The sequence below is a fragment of the Zalophus californianus genome, chromosome 17 (assembly GCF_009762305.2).
Source record: "Zalophus californianus isolate mZalCal1 chromosome 17, mZalCal1.pri.v2, whole genome shotgun sequence".
Taxonomy (NCBI): Eukaryota; Metazoa; Chordata; class Mammalia; order Carnivora; family Otariidae; genus Zalophus; species Zalophus californianus.
The window spans coordinates 17,262,205-17,285,081 of NC_045611.1; the positions used below are offsets into that span (position 1 = coordinate 17,262,205).

The following is a 22,877-nucleotide window of genomic DNA, read 5'->3' on the forward strand; positions in this document are numbered from 1 at the left end:
TAAACACAGAGTTACGATATGACCCAGCAATTCTAATCCTAGGTATAAACCCGTAAGAAATGAAAACATATGTCCACACAAAGACTTGTACATAAATGTTCCTAACAGTGTTATTAATGATAGCTTAAAAGTAAAAACAACCCACATATGACATCAACTTATGAATGGGTGGACAAAATGTGGTTAATCTATACAGTGGGACATTCTTCAGCCATAAAAAGGAGTAAGTACCAATCCATGCTATAACATGGACGAACCTCAAAAACATGCAAAGAGAAAGGAGCCAGACACAAGACCATACATAGATTGTATGACTCTTTACATGTAACATCTCAAAGAGGCAAATGCATAGACACCAAAAGTAGTTTAGCGGTTTCCAGGGGCTGAGGGTAGTAGGAATGGAAATTCACTAATACTGGATACGGAGTTTCTTTTTGAGATGATGAAAAAGTTCTAAAATTAGATAGTAGTGATAGCTGCACAACTCTCTAAATATACTAAAAACGCTGAACATTTTTTTTAAAGATTTTATTTATTTATTTCAGAGAGAGAGAGAATGAGAGATAGAAAGCACGAGAGGGAAGAGGGTCAGAGGGAGAAGCAGACTCCCTGCCGAGCAGGGAGCCTGATGCGGGACTCGATCCCGGGACTCCAGGATCATGACCTGAGCCGAAGGCAGTCGCTTAACCAACTGAGCCACCCAGGCACCCAACGCTGAACATTTTAAATTGGGGACTTTAGGTATAAATTATATTTCACAAAAAAAGTTTAAAAAATAGGGATAATCTTCTACCTAGAACTACTTCAAGAATTTACCGAGGCAGCATATACGCGAGACATTTGCTAAATGCTCATTTGTTAATTAGGTGATACAAAAACCAGGTCAGGACATAAAAGTAATCTTCCCATTTCAAGGACATAAATGGAGATGATAAACTTCACAAGACTGCATTCCAAATTTCAATGCCAGATCCAATTAGATGGTCCTTCAAGGGATAGAATTATTTTAAGCTAATGGCTTCCCAACTTAATTTACTTGAGGTAGAAATCTGAGAATGAGATAGGGAGTTCAGCTTCTGACAAGTTAAGACTTGTAATCCTGCTCAGTTTGAAACTCTGTAAAAACAATTTCACCTTGTATCCACCGTCCTCCCGCCCCCTTCCGGGCCTCTTGCCTTCCCCTCCCCTTGGCTCTTTTGTCAGAAATGAAAATTCTTCTCTGAAGAGAAAAGAGGGTAGAAGAGTTGGTGAGATCTGTTTGGGCATGTCAAGACGTCTAGGTTGTCCTCACTACACGCACAGGTATACTTTCACCTCCCATGCTTGGCTCAGAGTCTAGGGTTTTTGTTTTTTGTGTTTTTCTTTTTTTCCCTTTCTCAATGACTCTGGTAGTTTTATCCAAAGATCCTGCTGACACTGACAGGGATCACTTGGATCCCTGAAATGCATCTGTCTCTGGTGTTGCTTTCACAATGCCCTTTAAATAATTGAAAGTGACTGAGAGGATACATGAGCAGATCCACAGTATGATAAATGACCTGACCATAATATCTTACTAGAAGAATATTACTTATTTATCATATTCATTATTGAACATCTATTTCAAAACTGAAATATAAAAAATTCCTCAAACATCTAATATACATTATGGGACCCTCAAGGATATATTTTAATTCCTATTTTGGAAAAGAGGACTTCTACTTTTTACCTTATATACTTCCTAGTCAACTAAATTTTTTAGAACAATGAAAATGCATTAATTTGTGCAACAATAATGATATAACAAAGAATGAAAAAAAGAATAATCTAAAAAGGAGAGACACTTAATGGCCATAGTCTAAGATTAGGTCTTCTATTTATAAACTCTGGCTTGAAACTGGAACTCAGGAACTTGGTACATAATTCTCTGCCTGAAGAACTTGCTACCGAGTACCCATTGCAGAGTAGCTGTGGTGAGAACTAAATCAACCATCACTTTCTCATTAGGACTAAAAGGAGATGCACGTCTTTCATAAAACTAAAATTTAACTCCTAGGGAATTTAGTTCTCAGATTGTTGTGACGCACAGATAATACATACACCAGAAATTCTTATATCAGGTATCAATAAGTATCTGTTGAATGAATGAGTTTATTTAATCCCACTCCGCTCTGCTGGTAGACTGCAAAGTTGGTGAGAAATTATAAAAGAAACCCAATTTATCAACAAATTGAGCAAAAGATATGTTGTAATTTTCACATGGAGACATTTAGACAGCCCAGAAAAGGAAAACTTTAAACATAGACACATGTGCGCACGCACGCGCACACACACACACACTCCCCGCAACTAAATGCTACTCAAACCACAGCCCAACACCCCTTGTACTGCAGAACATTTACAAGTAGGCTGGTCTTGTCTGACTGGGAGTCCAAAATGGCTCGGCTCCTGGCATGCTTTATGCCTGGGCAAATGACATTGGCAATGCGGGTGGGAAAATTCAGCTCTTTCCTTTCTTAATGGGAAATTCACCTAAGGCCTTGGCCTTTAAGTGCATGTTACAAACACCAAAACATCAATTAATTCAAACTTGTCCATTGTGGGGAGCTGAGAACAGAAATTACACCTCTACCTCCCATGTTCCTCATTGCCAAATTAGCTACTAACTGATTAGCACGCCAATTAAAATTACTAAAAACAAACATAAAACCAACAGTTCTGATTTTTATAGCAGACCCTAGAGGCTAATGAGCTCAATGGGTTAATCAGCTAAGAAGCTTATTCCAAACAGCAATGTTGCCACATGAGAATGATATACCTCCTCTTCTCCAAAAACGCTGTCCTTAAAAAAAAAAATTAATCAACAAGAAACAACTTATCATAACAGTATTACAGTTTCTTGAGAAAAGTGCCAGGTGACTTATTTTCTGAGACTTAATTATAGGCATTTGAGGTTCTTGCTTCATTGATTTATCTTGCTTCCGTAAGTACCATTCATTGTCATGTGACTTCCTGAGCCCCAAGTTTATCTCAATTCCAGGCCTCTTTGCCCATTCACCTGTGGGTAGTTACTTTCTTGAAACTCTCTACTCTTTTGGCTTCTCCTCGCACGAACTTGTCCTTTTACCTCTTTGGGTGGTCACTTTGTCTCCTCTGAGGAATTTTCTTTTTGCTTTTTAACCTAGGCATGACAACTCACTGTTAAAGTGTTCTGTATATAGTAGGTGCACAATAAATGTGTGCTGAATAAAGAATGAATTCCAAGGCTCTGGCCTTTATCACTGTATGCTATCCCCTCTGCACTCTCTCTTAAGCTTTAAATACCAGATCTGTACAAAGCGTACCCAAATTATACCAAGAAATAAGTAGCCAATAAAGACCTAAGCATGCCTCGTGTTCAGAGGACCTTGCCTTTTGCAGACAAACAGAACACGTCAAAGTGAAGGACTGCATTACTGGCTTCAATTCTTCACCTCTCTGAATTCATGCCCTCTGCTCTATGACCTGGCAGTATGTCCCACTAAAAGAAAAGAGTTTATTTCTCTACCTCTTGACTTTTGGGCTGGGTTGGGCCACAATGACTTATTTTAGCCAACAGAATGAGGCAGAAGTGATAGGATGCTAGTTCCAAGGTTAGTCCTGAAGAGGCTTTTGAGTTTATTCTTATTCTCTTACACTTCTGCCATGACCACAATACGCCCCACATGGCCCCTGGGCTAGGGATGACCAGGACCAGGCACAGCAGAGCTACTGCAGCCGGCCCACAGATCTGCAGGGAGAGGCAGAACTGTCCATCCAAACCCAGCCTACATCAGCTGAACTCCATCGGTTCATTCCTTCATGCCTGAGTGGTAACAGATGATGGGTGTTTAAACTACTGAGCCTTAGAGTAGTTTGTTACATGGCAGTAACTACCTGATAGCATCTGCCTACTCAAACTCTGGATCTGAGAAGTTACATGTATTACCACATTATCTAGCAGTCTAACAGTAGAAGCAGTAAGTAGTAATATGATGATGATGATGATGATGATGATGATACTAAATTCAAAACAGCTAACCTTATTTGAACACTTACTGTGTGCTAAGCACGTTCCTTTTTAAGATTTTATTTTTGAGAGAAAGAGAGAGAGACAGTGTGTGTGGGGGGGGGAGTGTTTGTGTGTGTGCATGTGCACACACATGACTAGGGATGGGGGGGAGGGTAGAGGAAGAGGGAGAGAGAATCTCAAGCAGACTCCACACTGAGCGCAGAGCCTGATGCCACACTTGATCTCATGACCCTGAGAGCACAACTTGAGCTGAAATCAAGAGTCAGACACTTGACCAACTGAGCCGCTAGCCGCCCCTGTGCTAGGCACATTCAAGGTATTAACTCATTTAATCCTATTAACCTCCCTTTATAGACTTGTTACAATAGAACAGTTTTAGATTTACAGAATTGAGAAGATAGCACAGAGAGTTCTCATATATTGCACACCCAGATGTCCCTATTATTAACTTTTGCATTAGCACTGTACCTTTGTCACAATTAATGAACAAAGAATGACATTTTATTATCAGCTAAACTCCATAATTTACTCAGATTCTCTGTTTTTCCCAAATGCCCTTTTTCTGTTCCAGGATCCTATCTACCACATTACATTTAATCACTGTATCTTCTTAAGCTCTGACAGTTTTATCCCTCCCCTACTCTTATTAAATTTTAATTTTATGGTAACAGTTTAGTGAGATAAAATTCACATGTCATAATATTTGCCAATTTAAAGTATACAATTCAACAGTTCCTACAATACTGACAGAGTTGTGCAATGATCACCACAATCAATTTTAGAATGTTTCCATCACCCCAAAAAGCAATCCTTAGCTATTCAGCTATTAGCTTCAGCTATTACCTCCCAATGCTCTCCCCCTTCCCGCCAGCCCTAGGCAACTACTTATCTAGTTTTTGTCTCTATAAATTTTCCTATTCTGAAAAAAAAAATTTTCCCTATTCTGCATGTTTAAGATAAAGGAACCATATAATATGTGGTCTTTTGTGACTGGCTTCTTCCACTTATAATGTTTCCAAGGTTCATTCCTGCTATAACAAGCTTCAGTATTTCTTTTTTTTTTTTTTTTAAGATTTTATTTGTTCATTTGACAGAGAGAGAGACAGCGAGAGAGGGAACACAAGCAGGGGGAGTGGGAGAGGGAGAAGCAGGCCTCCCGCCGAGCAGGGAGCCCAGCGTGGGGCTCGATCCCAGGACCCCGGGATCATGACCTGAGCTGAAGGCACACGCTTAACGACTGAGCCACCCAGCGGCCCCTTCACTATTTCCTTTTTGTAATGACTGAATAATATTCCATTGTGTGGATGAAGTACAGTTTGTTCATTCATCAGGTGATGAATACTTATGTTGTTCCACCTTTTGGCTATTATGAACAATGTTGCTATGAATATTCAGGTACAAGGTTTTGCACGGACCTATGTTTTCAATCCTCCTGAGTACATACCTAGTAGTGAAATTGCTGCATCAAGTGGTAACTCTATGCTTATCTTTTTGACAAACTGCCAGGCTGTTTTCCAAATTAGCTGTACCATTTTACATTTCTATTTAGCCCGCTTTCTACAGATATGAAATTGAAGCCCAGAGATTAAGTAATTTGCCAAAGTCCATACAGCTGAGCAGCAGAGGAATGGAGGTACACCCAGGTGGTCTGTCCCAGAGTTCTAGCTCTTTTTTTTTTCTTTAAGATTTTACTTATTTACTTGTCAGAGAGAGAGAAAGAGCACAAGCAGGGGGAGTGGCAGGTAGAGGGAGAAGCAGGCTCCCTGCTGAGCAAGGAGCTCGATGTGGGACTCTATCCCAGGACCCTGGGATCATGACCTGAGCCAAAGGCAGACGCTTTAACCGACTGAGCCACCCAGGCGCCCCCAGATTCCCAGCTCTTGATGATTACATTCCACCATTGGAGCCAAGAGAAGCTGTGAGATAAATGACCTCACCATGTCTGATTCTCACCCTTTTAGGAAGGGTGCCTATACTCTACATCCCTGTTCATGACAATCTCTCTGTAGATTTGGAATCCACAACCTTAAAAAAAAAAAGATGCGGGGGGGCGCCTGGGTGGTTCAGTCGGTTAAGCATCTGCTTTTGGCTCAGGTCATTATCTCAGGGTCCTAGGATCGGCCCCGCATCAGGATCCCTGCTGAGCAGGGAGTCTGGTTCTCCCTCCTCCTCTGCCCCTCCCCCTCACTCATGCGCTCTCTCAAAATAAATAAAATCTTAAAAAAGAAAAAAGATTTGGAATACACAGATTAATGGAGATGGGGAGAACAAAGAATCACAAAAGAGAAATAAAATTATTGCAAAAAACATTTTGATGAAAAATATTATATACTATGAGAGTCTTTTAGTTTAAAGGGAAAGCAAGGGTGCATTCTAGCAGTAGTCAAGTACATAAAAGGTTAAGGTAATGAAAGTTCATGTGTGAGCCATTTATCACCTCCGTGAATGAGAAGAAATGGGCTTTAATCTATAGAATAATAAAGACTTCCTCATCATTATCAGACAATGAAATTCTATTAGAACCCTTAGGGAACCATCCAGAAATATTATTATTATGACTTAAATTGAGTACTAGCTAGGAGGCAGGAAGATGGACAAAATGACCTTATGGTTCCACAACTTCAGAGATTTTGTGCAAGCATACATGCTACAATCTTTGGTCCACAGACTCCAAGTCCTTTCACCAGGACTAACTTACCCTGAATAGCAGACAGATAAACAAAGGTGTCTTCATGCTCCAAGTTCTCCAAGAATATCTGGAACCACAAAATAGAGCAATGATACGATTCACAAAGAGCAAGCAAGACATGAGAGCCCCTTAGAGCAGCCTCAAAAGAATAAATGCCTTTCTTCTTGACTTAGCTAGACATTGGTCTGAGTGTAGAATCTTGTAGGGAAAACAGTGTATATGTTTGAAGTCCCCTTTTTATAATCGCTAAAGAAGGGTGGCAAGTTAGGGGGAGATACTTCTTGAAGTGGTTAAGTATATACCAGAAGTAGGCATGGAAAGCAAAATCTGGAAGAAAAATCCTCAACATTTTCTCCACTACTGCCCATGTGGTGGACAATTCTCACCTGTGTCGTGACAGACTACCAGTCATGACACACGAGATGCCATTTTTGGGGCTAGGTCCATTGAAGGTATATTCGCTATAACTTGATCCTTTTCTCTTGCACTCAGAAATATATAGGTATGCAAGTAACAGAGATATTGGACTAAATCTGTTCTAATTTATTTTTTTAAACCTCTTGCAAATTTCGGCACTTCAACTAGTAACAAATGGTTTTCAACAGATTATCTCACAATTTAGGAACGCACCAGAGTGTGTCAACTGCAGAGGATAGGGCTTATCTAGAAGATACGACAGCGACATGATAAGTTTAGGCCCTAATATGAGGGCCAGAGAAAGATAGTGGCCATGTGCTCATGTGCTTCCTGCTTGGTATCTGGAGGAGGATGAGGTGTCTGTTCCATATATAGTGATGCATCCTTTGCTGGCACAGTGATTCTTGATACCAACTTGGTGCTGCCGGTCTCACAACGGCAGCACGTTAGGAAGAACCTAAATTAGTTAAACTGGAAAGAGGGCCAGGTTGGAAGGGTAGAGGGAATCATGTAAGTAAAGGAAGCTTAATCCAGGGTAGTGGCCAAGGGAATAAAGAGGAAGAGATGGAGATATATTTGAGAGACTTCTTGGAAAAATAATTGATGGACCTGACCAATCACGCACAGAAGATGAAGGTTAAATAAGTTAAAGAAAATTCCAAAGATGTTTATAGCATTCACCATCTAAAGAGGTGTATGAAGGGCTGTTTGAATGATTACTCAAAGGAGATATATACTTTGAGGTTTTCAGCAATATTTCAATGGCAGCAAATCCTTGGCACATTTCCAGGCCTTGGTTGTTTCATCTATAAAATGGGGATAATACTAATACTATAGCTGTTGTGAGGACTAGAGATAATATCTGAGAGATACAGGACCTGGCTCAATAAACAGCAATTATTATTATTATTATTAACTTATTTGAGGGGGGAGGGGAAGAGGGAAAGGGATAGAGAAACTCAAGCAACCTCTGCACTGAGCACAGAGCCAGAGGTGGATCTCACAACCCTGAGATTGTGACCTGAGCCAAAACCAAGAGTCGGATGCTTAACCGACTGAGCCACCCAGGCGCCCCCAACAGCAGTTATTATTATGACACTATTGGTTCTAATACTTTAGTGACTAAAGATAAATATTTTCAATCAGAATTATAACTCTTAATTTAATGGCTAAAGTGTACGAAAGAGATGATGATAATAATAATGATGGTGATGATGATGATGATAGTAATGACAGTGAACCTTTACAAGATGCTCATTATGTGCCAATCACTCTAACTAGTGCTTTACATAGACTGTTTTTTTTTCCCAAGGGGTCAGCAGGGCTGCATTCATTCCCTCTAAAGTCTCTTATTTTTATTTTTTAATTTATTTTAAGTAAGCTCTATGCCCAACGTGGGGCTTGAACTAACAACCCCGAGATCAAGAGTTGCCTGCCCTACCAACTAATTCAGCTAGATGCCCCTACATAGACTATTTTATTTTAAATCTTTCTTTCTTTTATTTTTTTAAAGATTTTAAGTAATCATTACCCCCAGTGTGGGGTTCAAACTCACAACCCCAAGATCAAGAGTTGTATGCTGTACCGACTAAGCCAGCCAGGAGCCCCTACGTCTTGCAACATAAAGTGGGTCCTATTGTTATTACCCTCATTTTACAGATGTAGAAACCGAGACTCAAAAAATTTAAATGACTTGTCCAAGAAACTGATCCGCGATTTGATCAGTAGTCTCCTAATCTCTAACCCATACTGAGGTCAGGAAAATTCCCATAAAAGGGAAAAGATCCTCAGCTAAGCATACATTTTCTGTCACATACATCTCCAAAGTAAAGAACAGCTTCTTCACTGTGATGGAGGGAGAAGGCAAGGAGGTTGGGGGGCGGGGGAAGGCCCAGTTCTGCACAATTCCCCTCTTAAAAGGGGCCCAGAAAAAACAGGTGGCTTCTTGGGAATTTGCTCATGCTGTTCCATCCCCTTTTCTTTCCTGTTCATGCTCAGCTGAGCGGTCTCAGTCTTGCCTCCTCGGAACAATTAAAATTTCCCTCAAGGGAGTCCAGGGCCGTGCTTGATACACAGTCAAGTCTCCTGCAAAGCTGCCCCACTCTGTGTGCCTGTGGTTTGCCAGTGTGTTCTACTCACCTTGAGAAGCTTCTCCTGCATCTCAAGGGCTTTTGTTTCTCTCCGCTCTATCCAGCAGGAAAGACTTCGCAGAGCAGCAGCCCGGGTTGGAATTTGAGGATCATAAGCTGATAAGAGAATCTCCTGGAGCTGGTCTGTGGTTACACTTCCAGATTTCTGGTTTGTAGTAGTTCTGGGCCCACTGACCTCCTGAGGAATGAGTGGAGCATCAGATTGCAGGCCCGTTTGTTTGGATTTCTCATGGCTTTGCTGTTGTTGGAGGTGGGACTCATCAGTGTAACTTTCATGACTGGTTTGTTGCTGCTCTTCTATCTCCCCTTCTGGATTCTTTCTGTTCAGGGTACTCTGGGCAGCCACACTGACAGCCTCAGTGGAAAAGGCCCCATGGGTAGAGATGGTGATACGGAGATCGGCAGCAAGCTCCTGGATGACAGGGTCAGGGTACACCTCGGAGACCTTCTCCAGCAAAGGCAGCAATTGCTTCAGGAGAGCAAAACCACTTGACTTCAACTACAAAATGAAATGAAAAATGCCAAACCGAAATTAATATAACAGATGTTAATAATGCCTAAGCACAAGGAAACATTCTGAGTAAGAGGGGCAGGAAGCGTACCTTATTCATAGTGTAATCAGCATAGTCTACCACTCAGTAACTATTGTTGAATAATTACAGCTAACACTTATTAAATACTTACCCTGAGCAGGTACTTTTCTGAGTTAAAAATATACCAGTGAGGCATATGATTACACTTAATTTTTACAACCTGGTGGGAAAAACACGGTTATCTTATGGCTTTAATTTGCATTAGCCAGACTACCTACCAGGGTTATTAAGCATCCTTTCATGTTTATTGGCTGTCTGCATTTCTTTTTCTGTGAACAGCCTGTTTATAACCTTTGTACACATTTACCTATTACAGCTATTCTTACCATATCAGATTTTAATAGTCATATGGTGAAATTCTTTTCCAGATTATTATATTTTGACTTTTATTAATCTTTTTTATTGTATTATTTTTTTATCTCTATGTACCTTTTGCTATAAAAAGATGACTTAATATTAGCAAAGTACTGGGCGCCTGGGTGGCTCAGATGGTTAAGCATCTGCCTTCAGCTCAGGTCATTAACCCAGGGTCCTGGGATCTGGTCCCGCATCGGGCTCCCTGCTCCTTGGGAGCCTGCTTCTCCCTCTGCCTCTCTCTCTCTCTCTCTCTCTCATGAATAAATCAAAATAAAAAAAAATATTAGCAAAGTACTTAGTGCCCGACATATAGTAAATGCTATGTAAATGTTTTAAGACAAAATACGATAAACAAAAGAATACCCACATATTCATACCCCTATGATCCTAGCTATGATTACTATCTTGATTATAAACGGGGGAAACTGAAACACAGAACAGCTAGGTAAAATATACAAGGTCACACAACTGGAAGATGGTAAGATATGAATTCAGTAAATCTGGCTCCAGATTCTACCCTCTCACCTAATACCCTACACGTCTCAACTGAACAAATAAAGCAGCTTTTAACTACATTTTCTAAAGTGGCTGGTCAGCATTCAAGGACATCACAGGTCTGGAAGGGACTGGGACAATAACTGGCAAAAGAGAATTTTTCCCAGAAAGTGAGAGTGAAAATTACATAAGGTTTTATTCTCTCTAGAAGCTTTGTGCATAATGCCACATGCCTTCCTAGGAAAAGTGCATGTGCAGTCGGTAGAGAAACAAGAAGCAATGATAGGGGCGCCTGGGTGGCTCAGTCATTAAACGTCTGCCTTAGGCTCAGGTCATGATCCCAGGGTCCTGGGATAGAGCCCCACATCGGGCTCCCTGCTCTGCGGGAAGGCTGCTTCTCCCATTCCCCTTGCTTGTGTTCCCTCTCTCGCTGTGTCTCTCTCTGTCAAATGTATAAATAAAATCTTAAAAAAAAAAAAAAGAAGCAATGATAATCCCTTTCTGTTTGAAAACACTAGGAATATTATCATATGGGGCTTCATTAGTCCCTGATATTTGAAAACCTTGCAGGTCTTAAATCGATTTTTTTTAGAACAAGGCGGGGTATTTATTACTTACTCATTCAATCACTTCATTATCCAACCAACCAACCAACCAACCGTCTTTGTAGGACCTATATAACATTCTCATTTAAATTCTACATCCACAGAACTATTACTGTTTATTTTCCCCACCGCTTTCCTTCCAAGTAAATAAAAACTTGAGGTTCATGTCAGGCTTGTATGTGTAGAATTTCACCATACATTCCCCTCACATTTCTTTGTTTAAACAATTAGGAACCATGCAAAATGGACAGAAGGTAAATTTTCTAGCTTTGCAACATACATTAACCCATCTGCATGTGTACAGCTAACCGTTCCAATATTACTATATCTTAAAGGGAGAAGAGAATATGTATGTCCAGAATAAAAGTATATGTTATCTAAGAAAAGGGCCAATTTCATCAGGAATCTGTGGAACTGGGAAAGATATTTTAGTAATAGATAGTAATATTTAGATAATTTTGTGAGTGTTATCATTATGCCAGACTTCATTCAGTAGTATTCCTCTGTAGTATTATGGACATTTGTTTTTTTCTTTAAGCACCTGAAATGGGAATATCTACTTATAGCTACAATGTATGGCCTCTTTTTCAACTGTATACAATAATTTCTTCTTAAAAAAAAAAAGATAAATAGACCAATGGAACAAATAGAGAACCCAGAAAGAGACCTATAGTCAACTGATCCTTTACATTTTTTTTAACTGAAGTACAGTTGACACACGATGTTACATTAGTTTCATGTGTGCAACACAGTGATTCCAGCATAGTCCACTGATCTCTGACAAAGGTGCAAAGTTAACAGAATGTAGAAAAGATAAGGCTTTCCAACAAGTGGTGCTTGAACAACTAGACATTGATGTGCAAAAAAATGAAAAATTTTTTTCAGTGCAAGAAGGTGTTTTTATTATAGCACAGGGACAGGATCCGTAGGCAGAAAGAGCTGCCAAAAAACGAATTTAGACACAGACTTTACACTATCACAAAAATTAACTCAAAATGGATCACAGACTTAAATGCAAAATGCAAAACTATAAATTCTTAGCAGATAACAAAAGAGAAACTCATCTAGATGACTTTGGGTATGGCACTGACTTTTTTAGACAAATTACCAAAGGAAAAAATCCATGAGAGAAATAACTGATAAACTAGATTTCATTAAAATTTAAAAATTTTTTAACTTTTACTCTGCAAAAGACAATGTCAAGAGAAAGACAAGCCACAGACTAAGAGGAAATATTTGCAAAAGACACATCTGATAAAGTTCTTTGTGTATCTAAAAGACACAAAGAACACTTAAAACTCAACAGTAAAACAACCCAATTTACAAATGGGCAAAAGATCTGACAGACACCTCACCAAAGAAGATATATTAGATATACAGCACATGAAGAGATGCTCAACATCGCTTGTCATCAGAGAATTGCAAATTAAAACAGGATACCATTACACACTTCTTAAAATGACTAAAATCCAAAACACTGACAATACCACATGCTGGTGAGGATGTGAAGCAAGAGGAGCTCTCATTCATTGTTGGTGGGAATGCAAAATGGTACAGCTACTTTTGCAAGACAGTTTGGCAGTTTCTTACAAAACTAAACATACTCTTACCATATGCTCCAGCAACTGAGCTCCTTGGTATTTACCCAAATGACTTGAAAACTTATGTCCATACAAAAACCTACACATAGATGTTTATAGCAGCTTCATTCATAATTGCCAAAACTCGGAGGCAACCAAGATGTCCTTTAGTAGGTGAAGGGAAAGATAGATTGTGGTACATCCAGACCATGGAATATTATTCAGCACTAAAAAGAAATGAGCTATCAAATCTGAAAGACACGGAAGAACCTTAAATGCATATTACTAAGTGAAAGCAGCCACTATGGAAAGGCTACAAAGTATATGATCCCAACTAAATTACATTCTGGAAAAGACAAAACTGGGGAAAGTAAAGAGATCAGTGGTTGCCAAGGGTTTGATGGGAAAGATGAATAGGCAGAGCACAAAGAATTTTAAGGGCAGTGAAACTATTCTGAATGATATTATAATAATAGATACATGTCATTATCCATTTGTCAAAACCCATAAAGTGTACAATACCAAGAGTGAACCATAATGTAAACTACAGACTATGAGTGACAATGATGTGCCAATGTAGGGTCACTGATAGTAATAAACGTATCTCTCCTGTGCAGAATGTTGCTAGTGGGGGAGGCTGTGCTCTGTGGGGCAGGAGGTATGTGGGAAATCTCTCTACCTCCTGCTTAATTTTGCTCTGCACCTAAAACTGCTCTAAAAAAATAGTCTAGGGGCACCTGGGTGGCTCAGTAGTTAAGCATCTGCCTTCGGCTCAGGTCATGATCCCAGGGTCCTGGGATCGAGTCCCACATCGGGCTCTCTGCTCGGCGGAAGGCCTGCTTCTCCCTCTCCCACTCCCCCTGCTTGTGTTTCCTCTCTCACTGTCTCTCTGTCAAATAATAAATAAATAAAAATCTTTTAAATTAAAAAAAGGAAGTCTAATAATAAAAAATCCAACTATCTTTTCTTCCAGTTTTCAAACTTCTTAGTCATTGTGGGATTCATCTTATTCATTGGGTAACTTCTCTAATCATCATAGGCAAGTAGGTGGATTCTGACTCAAATAGTTTATAAGGCTTAAGATTAAAGTTATGCATTCCTTCAGCTTCATAAGCCTATAGATTTTCCACTATGAGAATAATCAGAGAAATCCAAGACTACAGGTGCCAACTATTTTGTTCATAAATGTTCAAAATATTTTTGAGGTATAAAGTAATATGCATTTAATTGATAGATGAGAAAATGGAACCACTGAGTCATTATTATTTTTTTAAAGATTTTATTTATTAATTTGACAGAGAGAGAGAGAGAGAGAGAGCAGGAACACACTCGATCTCAGAACTCTGGAATCATGACCTGAGCCGACGGCAGATGCTTAACGACTGAGCCACCCAGGCGCCCTATTAATTATTTTTCAAGGGTCACCAAGGCCATATCAAAATTGAGAATTAACCATATAGCCCTCATTTCTACTCCTGTCATGCTTCTCAGCACAGATCTCATATCCAGACTTCAGAATTCTGCGTAGAAGGCCCTGAGGCCTAAAGCCCACAAGTGAGTGAGATTCCTTTATCTGGCTGTGTCTCTTCCAGAGTCTCTGGAATACTTCAGAAGTGGAATGAGCAGAGCTATGCCAGCCTACGTCTATGATTTCTTTCAGGGTGTCAGGAATGAACCAGTTAGATGGGGAGTTGTTCTGAATTTCTGCAAGTTTTCAAATTCAAGAACTGGAGCTTGGACCAGTAGGATGGGATTAAGGGTAGTGAGTGGTGGAAGGGAGCATGTCTGCAGAGGTAAACATATGAGAACCAACTGACAGTCAGAGGAGGGCATGTGTCCACTGAAAAAGTCCCACATGAGCCTTTACAAAGCTCACCTAAGGGGCATACAAATTCTCATCCTGCCTTGTCATGCTCCAGTGAGAATCACTATTTTGGAAGAATCCAAAGGTCTCATCCAGCAATAAAATGCTGACCTAAAAATTCCTAATTCCAAAAAATACTTATGTTTATTCTTTGTGTTCTTACTTCTGTATATCATCTATGTTTCTTCAGATATTTAGCTGAGCAGTTCACATGTCCAGTTCTTATTTCTGACATCACTGAATTTATTTACAACTGGTATTTTTATTTTGGTTCTAAGTCAGCATGCAGTACAGCCTGTTTTATAATGAGCGACACATGAGATACAGAAATAATAATCTTTTCTAAAAAAATTAAGAATTCACTGGCTTAATCACAGCCACCAGAAGGTAAGCTCCATGAGGACAAAGAGGCACATGATAAATATTTCCTGAATGAGTTCACTCTATGATAGTCTCCGAAAATGAAAATGTGGTATGAGATCCCAGGATGTGGGTTCGAGTCCCAGCCCCACCACCCTGAGCCTCAAAGCTCACATCAGCTCTATGCAGCAGTGTGTTAGGGTACCTGATGGGACCTGGAACATCGTTAAGAAACTGCTTCCTAAGGGGACAGGAAGTTACAACATCACACTTTCACTGATGACCAACCCTGAAATTTAGAAAATGAGTTTGGAATAACACTTGTCTTGTTAGCAGTCTTAGACCTACACTTTCTCCAAATTAACTCCTCTTCCCAGACACTATGTTCTAATAATCAACTTAATTACATTAATTAGAAAGGAAAGAAAGGTTTAAATGTTGTTCGATTCTGTTTCATTATCTAAAACAATGAACTCTAAACAGGGGTAGATACAATATAATCTAGACTCTGAAGCAAAGGCTTTTGCCTGACAATGACGATCTGAAAACATAATTAAGAATCACAACTTTTTTTCTAAAACAAAAACAGAAAACCCAGCATTTCTATGGAAGCCCCTTATGAATCCATGAATCAAACAGGAAAAAAAAAACAAAACTAATAGATCTAGGGCAAGAGTAAAGGGGTGACGTGTTTAAGTTCACTTAACTAAATGCAAAGTCAGAGGAATCCAGGATGTAATCAGTGAGTCAGGATGGCTCACGGAAGGGCAGGGACAGGTAAGGACATACGTTTTTATCAGCCAGGTGAATCTCTCTTAAAACATGACTAATTTACATTGCCAGTCCCCCAACAATGGGCTTCTAGAAAGGGAAATGGAAATATCTGTGTTCTATTTTCCATTTGGGATGCGGTATAAAATTATAAGTGTTAAATAAGAGAAAAGCAAAAAAACCCTCAACTTATGGAAACAAAGACTATTCTTTTTTTTTTTAAGATTTTATTTATTTATTTGACAGAGAAAGACACAGCGAGAGAGGGAACACAAGCAGGGGGAGTGGGAGAGGGAGAAGCAGGCTTCCCTCTGGGCAGGGAGCCCAATGCGGGGCTCGATCCCAGGACCCTGGGATCATGACCTGAGCCGAAGGCAGACGCTTAACAACTGAGCCACCCAGGTGCCCCAACAATAAATATTTTGTGAGTGAATGAATTTAAATATTATAAATTAAGCATGTAAAACATACATGCACTCGGGGCGCCTGGGTGGCACAGTCGGTTAAGTGCCTGACTCTTGGTTTCGGCTCAGGTCATGGTCTCAGGGTCCTGGGATCGAGCCTTGTGTCAGGTTCTGCGCTCAGTGTGGCGTCTGCTTGAGATTCTCTCTCTGCCCCTCTCATCTGTGCTGTCTCCCTCTCAAATAAATAATAAATAAATTGGAAAGAATTCTTATTAACACCTGACTTGTTTATCCTCATTCTCCTAAGTGCAACGTCCATTCTGATTTTCTACAAGGGTAAGAAGGGAAGCAACAAGTTTCTGTCTTCTCTCCTCCCTCCATCCAACTTTGGCTCATGTCTGCCACTCACCTGAACCGCTCCTCCCAGCATGACAGCCACCAGCCCCATGGACATACTCAGTGTCTGCGACTCCACGGTACTCTCTGCCTGGTGCGCCAAGCTTGCACACGCTCGCTGCAGCGTGGCTGCTACGAAGTCCACAATCTGCGACAGAAAGAGAATTTAGAATCGGTGAGGACTAAGAAAAAGAATCTCAAAATTCTCTCTACATCCTCACCTTCTTCCTCATCAACATCATGAAGGGCAAGAACCTGCAAGAACAGGCATGGTGCTCAGTGTCTTAAGTGCACAGTATCACCTACATCTCATGTCGACTCTGGGAGGTCAATGCTCCTGTCCTCATTTTTTTTTAAGATTTTATTTATTTAGGGGCGCCTGGGTGGCTCTGCACGTTAAGGGTCTGCCTTCAGCTCAGGTCATGATCCCAGAGTCCTGGGATCGAGCCCCATGTCAGGCTTCCTGCTCAGTGGTGAGTCTGCTTCTCCCTCTCCCTCTGCCTGCCACTGCCACCCCCCGTGCTTGTGTGCACTGTGCCCCCATAAATTAAAAAAAAAATTATTTATTTGAGAGAGAAAGGGAGAAAGCACAAGTGGGGAGAGGGGCAGACAGAGAGGGGCAGAGGGGCAGAGAGAAGCACACTCCCCACTAGGCAGGGAGCCTGATGCAGGGCTCGATCCCAGGACCCGGGGATCATGACCTGAGCTGAAAGCAGACGCTGAACAGACTAAGCCACCCAGGCGCCCCCTCAATTTTTTTTAAGTAAACTCTACTCCCAATGTGGGGCTCAAACTCATGACCCCACGATCAAGAGTCACATGCTCTCCTGACTGAGCCAGCCAGGCACCCCGTCCTCATTTTTTGGTGAAGAATCTGTGAGCTGGTCAAGGCCATGTAGTCAATAAATGAGAAACCTCACTGATACTTTCCCAAATGTTTTAATATACTAACCAACATCCTTGACTTTTCATGAATTTTGCCAGGAAATTAAAATGAAAAATGATTTGATACTTTCTGACCATCTTAGAGGGTCCTAGATCTGCTTCTCCTAATGTGGACTCCCCCTGCCCCAACCTGGTTGTGACAGTCTGATTCTAGTAAGCAAAGAATGGGGGAAGAGGCGCTCAATTTTATCTAGAACTGAATCCCCAAACAACCTGTACAAAGATCCAGAGTCATTTTTTTAAGTATCAAATATTTTTAAAGGATTAAGATTATTCATATTTAAGATTTTATACAGCATTTGGCTAACTAAGCTTTAAATGGAATTAATTTGGTCAGCATCATTTTAACTGCACTTGCATTAATCACCTTAAGTAGAAATAACTTTGAATAAAAGCAAACACACACACATCCGTGCATCTGCATGCACACACGTGCAAGCATGCACACACACACGCATATTCAGGATTAATGGCTCAAAAGGGAAAAATCATTTTGAAAGTGGTACAGCTGAGATAGGTAATAATAAGCCTCTAAATACCATGCAAGCTTGCATGTTTAATTCTCTGGGCAAATCACATGCTATGCTATGCTAGAGTCTATTGCAAGCTTAAAGCAGGAGAATGGCTTGTTACCACTTGTCTTTGGAGCAAGGCAGGAAACTAGAAAGGTTATTAAAAGTTCCACTTACTGAAATGAATAACGCTGGTTATGGCAATTTTCACTACCCTCTCAAGCCTAAGACTTTACTGATATTAGAAGTTAAGGACACTGGCCTTTCTAGAGAAAATGCTACACTTACCATCTTTTGCCTCCACAAAGTTTTCTAAAGCACCCCTTGATTATAGGAAGCTCCTACTTCAGCACAAATGTACTGTTAAATTGCTGGAAAAGATCTAGCCTTTCCACTTTTTCTAAGTCCTTCCTCTCTCTCTCTCTCTCTCTCTATATATATATGAAGATGCTGCAAAACAAGCAGTATGATCCTATTTTTGTTAAGAAAAAAACTCTATGTTTGTATGTATGTAAAAAAAAATCCCCAAAACCAAAAAACAAAACATCTGGGAGTTTAAACTATGGTTTGATAGCCAGCTGTTATTGTCATCCATGAAGTGCCTTTCCCCCAAGCTTTTTTCTTGTAGCAACAAAACCACCATGCCCATCTGGACAACAGCTCCTCCCGGCTACTACTCATTTCCTGTGACTGATGCGGCTGCCAGTCACAAGGATAGGTATGTAACTGAAGCGTGTTCTAGAATTTACATACGTTGTGGAGAGGAGGGAGAGACTTTTACTTTTTACTTAACCATTTTTGTAATGTTATGTAATCTAAAAAGCCAAATATTCCTGAACGTTTATAATAAAAAACAGCGGTGCCCTACCCCACTTCTCCCCGTCTGCTGTGGCTCTACAGAGGCAACCACATTTAATGGTTTAGGTGCTTAATAATAACATTAAACATTTACTATTTACCAGGTACTGTTCTGAACACGTTACAGATATTAATTCCCTACCTCCTCTCCCCTTCCGATGGGGATGTATAAACCTGCTGCCAACATCCTGGCAGTCGGGTGGGAGCGGGCTGAGGCCTCACTGTTGAGTCTGCAGACAGCAACCTAATGTTCCAGTTTTTCAGTTTGCTGCTGCCACCCAAGTTCACCATCTCTCAAGAATATGCCTCTGGGCTTTCACTGGGAAGGGGAGGTGTTTGTACAAATCTGAGGAAGGAATCAAGGGGTCTACTGAACCTTGCAGAGCCTTTCAACCTGTTTTAAGCTCTAAATTCAGCTTCATCTTTACAGCTCATCTACCACCTCCAGTCCTTCCAGTGTTCTGCAATGAGAAGTAGCTTGCCTTTTTTTTTCTTTTTCTGTTCAAAATAAAATGTGAACAGCTTCATTGAGGTATAGTGCTTTGCTTCTTGACTTCTCCCATGCAGGCACATAGCTCTCCATTTTCGGAGCTGCTAGATCAGCTATTTCCCAGTTTCCAAATGTTACTCTCTTTTATCTGCTATTTCTCCTCTCCTGCTCTGTTGGCCCCTATGGTTTCCAGAAGGAGCAGATAAACACATGTGTTCAATATACTATCTTTAATCAGAAGTCCATACTTCTTAAATTATGCACTTGTTGTTTAATATTTCTATAATGAGCATGTGTTACTTGTGTTAAAAGCGTTTTTAATATATGAGAAAAAAAAATCATATAAAGCACTTCTACTCTGCCAAGTACAGAGATCTAAATACAGAAAGGTGCAAAGGTAGCAATTTTTTGAAAGGACAAAAAAAAGGAAATCTCACTCATCCCACTCCATTTACACTGGCCTCCTTGCTGAGCCCTCCACACTTGAGACATGCTTCCTCTTAGCTGGAACACTCTTCCCCAAGGTATCTCTGAGGCTCCCTCCTTCCCTGCTTCCAGATCTCTGGTCATAACCCTTTCTGGAGGGGTCCTGGGTGGCTCAGGAGATTAAGCTACCGACTCTTGATTTCAGCTCAGGTCCAGTCTCAGGGTTGTGAGCTCGAGCCCCATGTTGGGCTCCATGCTGGATGTGGAGCCTGTTTAAGATTCTCTCTCTTCCTCTCCCTCTGCCCCACCCCACCCGCTCATGCACACGCACACGTGTTCATTCTCTCTCTCAAAAAAAAAAAAAAAAAAGCCACTTTCTCAGTGAGGTTCTCCATGACGACTCTATCTACCACACTGTCTTTATATCCCCTTTGTTTGATTTTTCTCTCTGGTAGTTACTTGTTTACTGTCTCTCTCTCCTGCGTGAATGAATCCCATGAGGATAGATATGTGTGTTGTTCACTGCTGTGTCCCTGGCACCCAGAAGAGTATGTGGCACACAGGGGGCCTTTACTACATATTTGCAGAATGAAGGAGGTGGGGCGGCGCCTGGGTGGCTCAGTCGGTTAAGCATTTTCATCCAGCTCCGGTCATGATCCTGGAGTCCCAGGATCAAGCCCTGTGTCAGGCTTCCTGTTCAGGGGAGAGTCTCCTTCTCCCTCTGCCTCTGCTCCTCCCCCAGCTTGTGCTCTCTCACTCACTCTCTAATAAATAAAATCTTAAAAAAAAAAAAAAACTAAATAAAATTAAATTTCTTAAAAAAAAAAAAAAGAATGAAGGAACTGGGGAGTTGGTACAGGGCTCTGTATCCCTACACAGACCACCGAATGGTTTATTCCTCTCTGTATCTTCTCGTATACTATCTGCCAATATGTTTTACTGAATTTTTTAAGCTTTTATCCATAAATACTTCAATATACATTCTAACAAGGAGTTTTTCTTTTTTAACAGAACTACTGTAATACCAGGAGCACCCGGCTGGCTCAGTCAGTAGAGCACGTGACTCTTGATCTTGTGATTCTAAGTTTGCGCCCCAAGTTGGGTGTAGAGATTACTTAAAAATAAAAATCTTAAAAAAAACCAAAAAACCCAACAACAATACATAACTACCGTACCATGATTACTCTCGATAAAAATTCCTTATACTTTCTAATACTTGGCCCATGACTGTTGTAAAAATGTCTTCTCACACAATTGGTATGTTTGAATGAGAATGCACACACTGCATTTAGTTGATATGTCTCTTTTAAGTTATAGAAGCCTTGCTCCTTTTTTATGCCATTTACTTGATGAAGAAACTGGGTCATCTGTACTCTAGAATGTCTCACATTCTGAAATTGGCTGATTTTGCTTCTTCATGGCATAACATTGCTGTACCCTCAGTTTCCTTGATTAGATTCAGATTCACATTTTATGGACTTTTTTGTCTTTTGTTTGCTTGTTTGTGGGGTTTTCTTTGTTTTTTGGGGGAAGAACCCTTCCCAGGTGGTGCTACATACCTCCTATTGTATTACATTAGGAGACACATAATGTCTGTTTGTCTACTTCTGGTGATGTTGAGATCAATCATTCCAGGCTGAAAATATTTAGGGGAACATACACTGATATATACACTGACCCTGAAATCCACCAAAAAGTAAATGGATAAACAGATGGAAAACAAAATGGATAGACAGATGGAAACATAGATAAATATGTGATAAAGCAAATATAATAAAATCCTAATAGTAGAATCTAAGTTGTAGGTATATAGGTATTCACTATAAAATTCTTTCAAGTTTGAAAGTATTCATAATAAAATGCTGGGGGAAAAAAGAATCAGTTGAGTTGGATGTATTTGGCCTAATTACATTCATTATACAGTACCCCTAATAGTTTTAGCAGACATTGATTGTCACCTAGATCCATTATTTCATTATGGGATTGCAAAATATAAATTTGTAGGTCTCTTTTTGAATATTTTAGCTGTGATTCTTATATAAAGAAAATTTTTCCACCAGCTATTTGGTTACAATGAAATACAGTGCTGACAGAAAAGGTAAGATAAACGTTTTATTCTTTCGTTTATCAATTTACAAAATAATGACTTGATGCCCTAGAAACTTTCAGAGGTGTCCAAAAGGGATTTTAGGGGGGAGAAGGGGACAGTGGCTCAGGTTTTTATAACTTTGATGTGTTGCAGGCATTTTTTTTTTAAGATTTTATTTATTTATTTATTTGATAGAGAGAGAGAGAGATCACAAGTAGGCAGACAGGCAGGCAGAGGGAGAGGGAGAGGGAGAAGCAGGCTCCCCGATGAGCTTGAAGCCCCATTTGGTACTCAATCCCAAGACCCTGGGATCATGACCTGAGCCAAAGGCAGCCCTTAACCCTTAACCGACTGAGCCACCCAGGTGCCCCCAGGCATTATTCTTTTTAATACTCAAAATGCCCTATCTGTGGCCAAGAGGAGATCTTTCAAGTTGGCTCCTGAGTACTACTGATATGACTTCATTAATCTCAGGCATCTTCCTTTTCTTTAGGCACAACAAGATGCCCTGAGGCTTACAGTGGACAATTCCTGCCCTAGACCTTGAATGAACCTTTACTCCAATGAGCTTTGTGTTCTTCCAGTAGGACGTGATATTTAGAAACTACAGTCCAGCACAAAGGATGCTCAGTATAGCTGGGTTGTCACTGCTGCCTGGCATGGACAGTGGAATGAGCAAGGGACTATCTATTTTTTAAAAAGAAAAAATTAATTGTGAGTTCATATGAATACTTCCAAATGAAAGTCACTATTATAGGAATTTTAGTCAAGCTCTGTAATTTTATATTCATAACTTTTTTTCTTATGCTGAAAATCTTGGTTCCTAATGATATTAACAAAATTACT

The 22,877-nt window shown here is 40.3% G+C and overlaps 1 protein-coding gene across 1 annotated transcript in view; it reads right to left on the reverse strand.

Moving 5' to 3' along the window:
* TANGO6 (transport and golgi organization 6 homolog) overlaps positions 1-22,877 on the reverse strand; it is a 196,195-nt gene that overhangs the window by 115,313 nt on the left and 58,005 nt on the right. The window contains exons 12-14 of the mRNA XM_027618723.2: positions 16,725-16,859; positions 9,276-9,785; positions 6,729-6,786 (exon numbers count right to left, since the gene is read on the reverse strand). Coding sequence (XP_027474524.2) covers positions 6,729-6,786; positions 9,276-9,785; positions 16,725-16,859 — 703 coding nt within the window. The remainder of the gene's footprint in view (positions 1-6,728; positions 6,787-9,275; positions 9,786-16,724; positions 16,860-22,877) is intronic.